This window comes from Crotalus tigris, unplaced genomic scaffold, assembly GCF_016545835.1.
Source record: "Crotalus tigris isolate CLP2741 ecotype Arizona unplaced genomic scaffold, ASM1654583v1 scf7180000018563.1161478300:1536566, whole genome shotgun sequence".
Lineage (NCBI taxonomy): Eukaryota > Metazoa > Chordata > Lepidosauria > Squamata > Viperidae > Crotalus > Crotalus tigris.
This window is the reverse complement of record NW_024097077.1, coordinates 755,486-765,324: the sequence shown is the minus strand read 5'-3', so window position 1 is coordinate 765,324 and position 9,839 is coordinate 755,486. Positions and strand designations below refer to the sequence as shown.

Below are 9,839 nucleotides of genomic sequence, written 5' to 3'. Positions count from 1 at the left end.
CTGTGGAATTCTGGGAGTTGAAGTCCACATGCCTTAAAATTGTCAAGGTTGAGAAACACTGCACTACAAAGACATTTCCACAGCCTTGGGCCACAGCCACACGCAACGCAATGATGGGACTTCAAAATAGGGACAAAGAGCTGGTAACAGGGAACATCTGGGACAACTTCAGTGATGGGAATCCCAGGAAATGTTCAGAAGGGTGGGTGAGCGTGACTGTTTTGAGTGCGCCAACGGCTCCATTTTTGTGGAAAACAAAGCTCTTGGCGGACAGATCTCTTTCGACAGCTTTCTTCAAGTTTAATTTAATTGCTCACCTCTCAGAGTTGGAAAAAAAAAAACTTAAGTTACTCAGCTCTTTGCAGATATTTTTAAATGCTGCTTTGTGGTGCCGGTCCTTTCATACTTTCCCACCCCCCCCTTTTTTAAAAAACAAAACAAAAACCACCCACATTCTTCTTCTTTGTCTTCTTTTTTTGACATTTGGCTCATTGAAACGCAGCCTCCCGGTCCTTCCGTTTCCTTGCGCGCTCAGTCCCTTCACGGATTTAAGGCATCTTCTTGTGTTCCATTTGGAAAAATAATAATAATAATAATAATAACAATAATAATAAAAAAACATTGTATACAAACTTTAAAAACCTTCTTATGTCACAAAGCAGCAATTTCTGTTTTAGGAAAATATATAAATAACCTCTTTGCTCCCTCCCTGTCCCCAGTCTACAAAAGGCCACCTGCCCAGGTCAACTATTTTAACTGTACATGGGAGGCTTTGCCCCCGCGTCCTCAACAAGGGCAGGCGACACTATTTACACAGCTGAGCCGGGCGCTTCTTTTGGGGGGGGGGCTCCCTCACGAGGAATCGGTGCAAGGAGAAGGTGGGGGTGGGTAGAGGTGGTGGGTGTAGCTCCGCTCGGTGTATGGGGAGGGGGGGTAGCTTTCACAGTTTTCTTCTGCAGACAAGTACTGGCTGCGCGGGGTGGGGGGCGGTGGCGTGGGCTCAGAGTCGTAGTTGAAGTCGCTGGCATAGCCTTTGCCTCCCACGGTCATCATCCGACGGCTGGGTGCGTAGTCGCTGTCACAAACGTCGGTGCTGCACGGGGTTGTGGGAGGTGCAAAATGCCGGTAGCTGTAGGGCCTGTAACTGGGCAGAAAACATTAAGAGGCGGTGAGCATCGACACCTGAAAACAGCCGGAGGTCTTCTTGATCCACACGGCACTCGGTCATCTGTGGCCACCAGAGAGGACCTGCTTTTTGGGTCGACTTCCTCTTATGGAGCGGGTGACTCTTAGATGAGGTCTCAAAATGGCTCCCTGGGTGTTCTCCATCAAGCAAGCTTTTGAAAAAGGCTTCCTATTTTCATGGTAGTTGAAGCAGCCATCAAGCCAGAAGGATTTCATGCCTTCCACAGAAAGCCTGGCCCAGGTGGTCCTTCTTTTCTCCACACAAATCACCGCCAGGAAGTATCCCGAACCTATCAGCAAGTAGCCCAAAACTCAGACTGGGGACACGCAGCCTTACCTGTACGATCTGTGTGTAGAAGGGCTGTTGGATGAATAACCAAATTCCATTGTGTAGCGAGAGTCCTCTGTCGCTGGTGATGGAGGAGGGTTCAAAATCTTTAAAGGGAAAATAAAGGGGGTGTCAACTTTAAAAGAAGCACTTTTGTACCGTATTGTTCCAAGGAAGTATTTTTCTCCACACTATGAAGGCCGTCTGCACTGAACACCAAACTGAAGTTTATTACATGCATTACAGCGCTGCTTTAACAGAGATATTTTCTTTTCATTTGTTATATTTAAATCTAGATTTCTTTCCCCCTGGTGTCACTATAAGCCATCTTTCCCATTTGGATTCTGACTATCTCCAGAGGAAGGAAGGAAGGAAGGAAGGAAGGAAGGAAGGAAGGAAGGAAGGAAGGAAGGAAGGAAGGAAGGAAGGAAGGAAGGAAGGAAGGAAGGAAGGAAGGAAGGAAGGAAGGAAGGAAACTGAGATTAAATCACCAGCAGAAAATGTTTGTGAAAGAATATAAGTGATGAGAATATGCTCTTCATCATAAAATGCTGCTGATAAAGGGAAGAAGGACAGGACAGCCTGGTCAATTCCAACTTTTCAGGCAAATTAAGCTCACATTTTCTCCCATGCTGTTCACACAGTTCCCTCAGCTTTACTGAATTGCTTCAGTTTGTGCTGGGAATCAACGGTCCAGATTTAGATTTAAAGAAAAGGCCTCTTACTGGAGGGAAGTAGGTCCCTTTGATGCTTGAGGAGCTGCTGGAGGAAGCCCCCGTGACGTGAGCTCTGTCGTAAGGTGGGCCATTGCTTCCTGCCATGATGCTGAGTGAACTGATCACAGATTTACCACGGGACATTCCTAAAAAAACAAACAAGGGAATTCGGTTAAAAGGCTTAGAGGAAAAAGTACGTATTCGAGCACCGTGGGTCCAGGAGTCCTCTTTTATGATCGCAACGACCAAGAGGCCACTCTGAAGGATCCCTCTTCACACGCCTTTGCATTTCTTCACAAACACTGGAAACGAGGAAGGGGGACAAGGCCAACTGCACCAAGGCCAGCCCTGCCGACGATTTCTGCTTGCAGGGGAGCCCTCTGGATCTGGAGCAGAGCCCAGGCCAGGCATTGTGAGGGGCAAAGCGAAGCAGAGAGGCGGAGGAAGGCAGCTCTTTAGACAGGGTGAGGCTGAATAAAGAATGCAGCCTGCAAAGTTATCGGGAGTTTAGCTCAACTCAAACATTGCAAGATTTGTGCTTATTTGTGATAAGACTTATTTGGCAAGTTGTCGCACCAACTTGCTTTTTTTCTTGGGGTAACAGGTTGCTAGGTCTACTTTCAAACACTTAGTGCAGGGGTCTTCAAACCTGGCCCTTTTATGACTTGTGGACTTCAACTCCCAGAATTCCTCAGCCAGCAACGTCCACAAGTCGTAAAAGGGCCAAGTTTGAAGAGCCCTGCGCTAAGTGTTTTCCGAGCCATTTTCAACATTGTTAAAAACTCTGGCCGAGGCGTGTCAGCAAACGTTCTGGGGTCTCTCTAGGAAGACAAGATGGGCGATGGACTCTGACCTGGAAGAGATCCCGAAAGGGAGCCTGGGTGAGGCACATAGCCCAGAGGCACAGAGGATGGTCCATGGACAACGTAGTCATTGGTCATTGTTTCTCCGTCTCCTTTCATGCGTGCGCACAGCACCCTCTGGCAAACAAAGTAGACAGCACCGATGACAAAAACCGTAAGAATCACACCGATGATGGAGCCGATGGTATTGGTGGCAGGCGGGGCCGGCTCTTCGGTTGTGTCTGAAAGGAAGGAGAAGAATCAAACTTGGCTGTGTTACTATTATCCTTCTCCTATACTATCTTCTCTTATTGGTATCATTATTATGGTGGTTATTACTCTGTTGTTTTGTATGTACGTTGAGAGCTTATGCACCAGAGGAAAAATAAGGCATAATGTAATATTAGTATTAGTACAGTATAGTATTAGTACAGTACAAGTATGGTATAGTATTAGAATAGGATTATTCTATTCTATTCTATTCTATTCTATTCTTTATTTCTATTCCATTTTCTATTCTATTCTATTCTATTCTATTCTATTCTATTCTATTCTATTCCATTCCATATTCTATTCTATTCCATTCTATTCTTCCTTCCTATATTCTATTCTATTCTATTCTATTCTATTCTATTCTATTCTATTCTATTCTATTCCTATTCCATTTTTTATGTTCTGTTCTGTTCTAGTCTAGTCTAGTCTGTAGTCCATTCTCTATTCTATTCTATAGGTAGGTTGTTCCACTGGTTTATTGTTCTAACTGTCAGGAAGTTTCTCCTTAGTTCTAGGTTGCTTCTCTCCTTGCTTAGTTTCCACCCGTTGCTTCTTGTCCTGCCTTCAGGCACTTTGGAGAATAGCTTGACTCCCTCTTCTTTGGGGCAACCCCTGAGATATTAAAACCCCTGCTATCCTGCCCCCCCCTTGTCCTTCTCTTCATTAAACTAGACATACCCAATTCTATTCTATTCTACATTCTATTTTATTCTATTCTATATTCTATTGGGTTCTATTTTATTCTACATTCTATTGGGTTCTATTTTATTCTATATTCTATTCTGTATTCTCCTATTCTATTCTATTCCATTCCATTCCATTCCATTCCATTCCATTCTATTCTATTCTATTCTATTCCACTCTACTCTAGTCTACTCTACTCTACTCTACTCTACATTCTATTTTATTCTATTCATGGTGGTGCAGTGGTTAGAATGCAGTATTGTAGGCAAACTCTGTCCGTAGCCTGGAGTTCAATCTGATGGGGTTCATGGTTGACTCAGCTTTCCATCCTTCCGAGGTCGGTAAAATGAGGACCCATTTTGTTGACTCTGTAAACCGCTTAGAGAGGGCTGTAAAGCACTATGAAGCACTATATAAGTCTAAGTGCTGTGGCTATCTTATCCTATCCTCCCTATCCCTATTATTTCTATTTCTATTCTAATGTGTTCTGAAACCTGCCCAGTTATATTAATGGAAAGAGGAAAATATCACGAAATTAACTTACCTCTTTCACTATACGGATACTTGACACAAAAACTGAATAGTAAAGCTGAGTATCTCTCCTCACAAGAGCAGCCTTTCACATGATATACAAATTAAAGCAAAATGACAGAGAACAAATCACACTGAGGGGTCCTGGGCCCTCTCTGAGCTTGGCTGTCTTCTTGTGGATGTTTCATTACCTCAGGGCTAATCAAGCTGAACCTGCCGTGTCCGATTGCACACAGCAGAACACTACTGAACAGGAAGGTTTGGGTTAAGCCTGCAACTCAGCAAAGTAAATTTTTATTGTTTACTTCTTTTTCCGCGCTGCTGAATAATTCTGACTCCCTGCATCTTACAACAAAAGGAAAGAAAATGGAACGAAACCAAGAAGAAAAACATAAAACAAAATTCACGGCTATACTTACAGCAGCCCTGTTCATCTGAATTGTCATTACAATCCAGGCTGTGATCACATTTCTTGCTTTTCCCAATGCACTGACCACTCGCACACCGGAACTGGTCACTTAAACAAAGCACTGGAGGACAGAGAGCAGATCCATCGTTAAGGGATGAGAAAAATACTTAAAATTGCAGGTTAAGCTATTTCAACATAAAAACACAGACAACTAACTGCACTGGTGAAAGTTTTAGACTAAACAAAAACAAGTTCCCTTTTGTGGATCACCTTTATTATTGTGTATCTTATTTAAAAATTTACAGCTTGCTGCTTAAGATAAATTTTCCCAGGGAAGTGCACGACCAAAAGTACATTTTCAAAGCCATGGTCTGGCCAAACTAAGCATGTAAACTAGATTAACTCGGGATTTCAAAGGGGTGAATGGCTTATTCGGGAGGAAAGTGGGCCTCACAGTAACTTACGCTGCTTTGGCTAAGGCCAGCATTACGAACAATGCCAGGATTGCATTGTGAAGAAACACAACTCACCCCCCCCCCAAAACGCAGTTGCTGGCCACAAATGCACAGCGGCTCCCCTCGACTACAAGTAGTCCTTGACTTACAACCATAACTGAACCCAGCCATTACAGGCAGTCTGCGACTTACAACTGTCCATTTAATGACCGTTTGAAGTTACAACGGCACTGAAAAAAGTGACATGACCATTTCCCACACTTGTGAGCGTCGCAGCATTCCTACGGTCACGTAACTTACATTTGGATGCTGGGCAACTGGCATGACTTATGACGGTTGCACTGTCTTGGGGTCACGTGATCCCCCTTTGCGGCCTTCCCACACGCAAAGTCCACGGGGGACCCAGGCTCACTGAACAACTGTGTTATTAACTTCACAACTGCAATGATTTCCTTAATGACGGTGGCACGAGAGGTCGTAAATGGGGCAAAGCTGACCTAGCCACCGTCTTGCTTAGCAGTGGAAGTTTTGGGCTCCGCGGCGGTTGTAAGTGGAGGACGGCCTGTGAGAATTCCTCCTCTGCTCGGGAAGAGGAATACCTTCGCAGTTCTTTTCGTCCGAATTATCCTGGCAGTTGGGCTCTCCGTTGCACTGCAGGCCGGCCTCAACGCACTGCCCGCTCTCGCATTGGAACTGGGCATCGGAGCACAAGGGGCAGTTCTTCTCGTCGCTGGCGTCTTCGCACTCCGTGTAGCCGTCACACCGCCAGGCCACCGGGATGCAGTCAATCTCTCCGGTGTAACAGGTGAACTGCTGTGGGGAGCAAGTCGGAGGCTCTGTTGGGGAGAGGGGAGAGAAACCTCTGTTTTCAGACACAACCAAAGGAATAAGTGAAGCAGCTGTCTGAATACAATGGCAAATATCTCTGCAGAAGCTGGAGTTGCATATCTGGAAAACATGAATTAGGGATCTGCTTGATCGAACTCTCTCTGCCTCTCTGCTTGATTGAACTCTCTCTCATGAGCAAAGACTCTATGAACAATAGTTAAATATCAATATACAACAGCAATAGCACTCCAGACTTATATGCCGCTTCACAGTGCTTCTGCAGCCTTCCCTAAGCAGTTTATAGAGTCAGCCTGTGGCCCCCGACAATCTGGGTCCTCATTTTACCGACCTCGGAAGGACAGAAGGCTGAGTCGATTTTGAGCCGGTCAGGATTGAACTGCTGGCAGTGGGCAGAGTCAGCCTGCAATGCCGCATTCTAACCACTGCGCCACCACCGCTCAATACAAATGCAATTGTCATACTAAAACAGAAGGGAAAAGACACACTTCCTCCAGCTTTTCAGAGGAGCTGTTGCACCAGACCTCTGCAGAAAAAAATATCGCACGGCATCTTAAAGACTAAGCAATTTATTACTATAGGAATTTTTGTAGATCGTAGTTCCATGATCCAAACAGATGCCAAAACCACCTGCCTGAGTCAACAGTGACCTATTTGGGATGACACAAATCTGTAATTAATCTGTCACTATTCTCCACTGTGTATTCCTTAGGAATTCCATCATTTCACGAGAAACATCTACTTTCACACTTTAAAAAGTGCCAGCTTTTACACCCCATTAAGGCAAACACGTGCTCCTTATGGTGGCTCAGAAGCCAAAGCAATGGATGGCTAAACATTCCCACAGCCCTCTTCTCATTCCTGTGACTAACAAAATCAAAACAAATCATTCTAGGAATAAAAGCCACCAAACAGGCATCGAGATTATTCCATTTAAATTCTTCCTTTCCTCCAGGAACTCAGTAGCACCTTTGCTCACTTCATCTCAACACCCACTCAGTGAAGTAGCTTGCTCTGAAAGCAAGGCTTGGCCCAAAGACACCCCATGACCTAATGGAAAGACAGAACTTCAACCTGACTCTCCATTCCATAATACCCTGGCCTTGCACCTCGCTTGCCTTAAAATCTGCAGAATGTAGATAGGGACCACATGGATTTCTGAACATCAATGCAGAATGCGCACACAAATACAATAAAAATATAGAAAATGAAAAAAAAACACTCTTGCCTTATCAGTATTCATTTCTACCTAAATTATTATTATTATTATTGTTGTTGTTGTTGTTGTTATTAACATATGGCATTGTTACCGTAGCTAGGAGACCACAATGCTATTGCAGACTAACAGTTTGGCTTGCCACCCTCTTATGGGACACGCTTGTGCACTTCCCAAAATGTGCCACAGGGAGGTGAGGTGGCTTCGTGACAGAGACAAAGTGGCTCTTCCCGCAGCATCACCAAAGACCCCCCCCCCTCTTCCCAGAGCTGCCTTGCAAGTGGGGACCACAGCCAGGAAGGTCCGGAGCCATCAGGAATTTGCCCGCCTGCACGGAGCACCAGCTCATCTCCCCACCAAAGTGGTACCTATTTATCTACTTGCACAGAACATGCTTTCGAGCTGTTAAGTGGACAGAAACCGAGTCGAGTGTCAGGAGCTCATCCCGCCACATAATGCTTGGGCTCAAACCACCATCTCCAGCATCACTGGGCCACTGCACCTCTTTCTACCTGAATCACGAATGTCTTAAAAAAAAAGTCTTACCTCCGCAGGAAAGCTCATCCTCAAGCAGGACTAGGTGCATGGGACAAGAACAACGGGTGGTTCCATCGCTCTTTATGATGCAGATGTGAGAACAGCCACCATTATCTTGGGAACAGGGGTGCTGTCCTGAAAGAGGAAGAGCATTCACAAAGGATATTTTATAGCCCAAACACCTGTTCGCTTAAAAAAAAAAAGTTAGAGGACTATAGATTTCAAACCACCTCCTAGAAAACCAAGGGTGGCTCAAAATTTCCATGAAGATCAGCTACCTCTCCGATATCAATAATTCTTTGGAAAAGAACAAATGATTTAAGCAAGAAAGACAAACATTAAGGGCAAATTTTAGCACCAAAATTTCTTTTCAATGTCTTGAAATGTAAATGTGATGCCATCTCTGCATGATTATATTTCTGGGAAGATTCTAGCAGAGTATCCCAACAGGCTTAAGGTGCTCATCAACCTTACTGATGCACCTTCCTTCCAAAGACAGTCAGACAATAAAAAATAAGCTGCAAATATAAAATTTTCCTTGGGGGGGGGAATCCTTCTAGAAATGCCTGTCATTCTGATGCAGCCAAAAGCAGATGTTGCAAGGCTGATGATGCCAAAGTTTCATTTGGGAAGGGACCAACCCCCACTTCCAAGAAATACGGTTTTAGAACGTTAAAAAAAAAAATCACAATTTTATCAACTGAGCTAAAAATTGCAATCTAAAAACCTAAAACACACGAAGTCTCTTGTCTTGGGAAAAAAGCAGAAACACTGTAGGGTCCTAGCCAGGACATTATGCAAATATGTATGAAGAAACATCTGCTTTCTCCAGGTGTCTCACCTGCTCATCTAATGAAGACCTTCTTTTGCATGGGATGTACTATAAAAGGCAGTCTTCTGACTAAGCCTCAGGAGCCTTTAGACCAGGGGTTGTCAAACTTGTGGACTTCAACTGCCAGAATCCCTCAGCCAGTGTGCCTGGCTGAGGAATTCTGGGAGTTGAAGTCCACCAGTCATAAAAGGGCCAAGTTTGATGACCTTTGCTTTAGACCATTTGGCAAATACGAGATGTGTAAGTCTCAACTCTCAGAATTCTCCAGCTAATATCTTGTAGGGAAGCTGTTTTATGAGAGGTAACAAAATTTAAGCTCTTCTTCCGGTGGGGTGAAACACTTACGGTATTCCTGCATGTTGAGTTCTTTAACAGCATGGATGTCGCTCAGCTGAGCAATGCGGGCCTGGACTTTTGTTCGTCCCTCTTGGCGAGTCATGTCAATTTTCTCAATCATCTGCTGATGACGATCAATCCAGTACAGCCATTTCTCAAATACGGTCAGGCCGATCGGCTGCAGGATGTTTGAATCTTCTAGTACTATCCGATTTGCACCTTTGAAATGGGAAAAAAAAAGGGGGAAACTGAACCAAAACAAAATGTTTTTAACTTCTTATGTGCTGTGATTAAGTCTTAATGTGAGATGTCTAAGCCGTAATGCTGAAGGAGCTCAATAAAACGCACAACAACTGTAAACAAATTTCAAATGCTCCAGGTTTGTGTTTGGAAACAAAAGGTTGGAAAAGATTTCTCTCCTATTCTAATAATGCAACGTCTCTGGAGCTGATTGCCAGAAGTTTCAACATAAAGACAATATCATTTGCATAAGAGATACTAAACGGATGGGAAATCCCGCCGCGAGATGCAATGCGCACCTTCATGACTTTAAAAGTGGCCTATTCAGATCCAGCCCAATAACAAGATCAAGATCAGCCACCAATAAAAGTTGCTGATTTAAGCCAATTAGCATGCATTTCAACAGAAA

At 44.3% G+C, this 9,839-nt stretch overlaps 1 protein-coding gene across 1 annotated transcript in view; it reads right to left on the bottom strand.

Annotated features, from left to right (window-relative positions):
* The window catches only part of LRP6 (LDL receptor related protein 6), a 59,381-nt gene continuing 49,542 nt past the window's right edge, over positions 1-9,839 (bottom strand). The window contains exons 16-23 of the mRNA XM_039354581.1: positions 9,200-9,409; positions 8,032-8,157; positions 6,023-6,259; positions 4,979-5,089; positions 3,083-3,313; positions 2,239-2,375; positions 1,523-1,620; positions 1-1,144 (exon numbers count right to left, since the gene is read on the bottom strand). Of these exons, the coding sequence (XP_039210515.1) occupies positions 853-1,144; positions 1,523-1,620; positions 2,239-2,375; positions 3,083-3,313; positions 4,979-5,089; positions 6,023-6,259; positions 8,032-8,157; positions 9,200-9,409 (1,442 nt within the window). The 3' untranslated portion in view covers positions 1-852. The remainder of the gene's footprint in view (positions 1,145-1,522; positions 1,621-2,238; positions 2,376-3,082; positions 3,314-4,978; positions 5,090-6,022; positions 6,260-8,031; positions 8,158-9,199; positions 9,410-9,839) is intronic.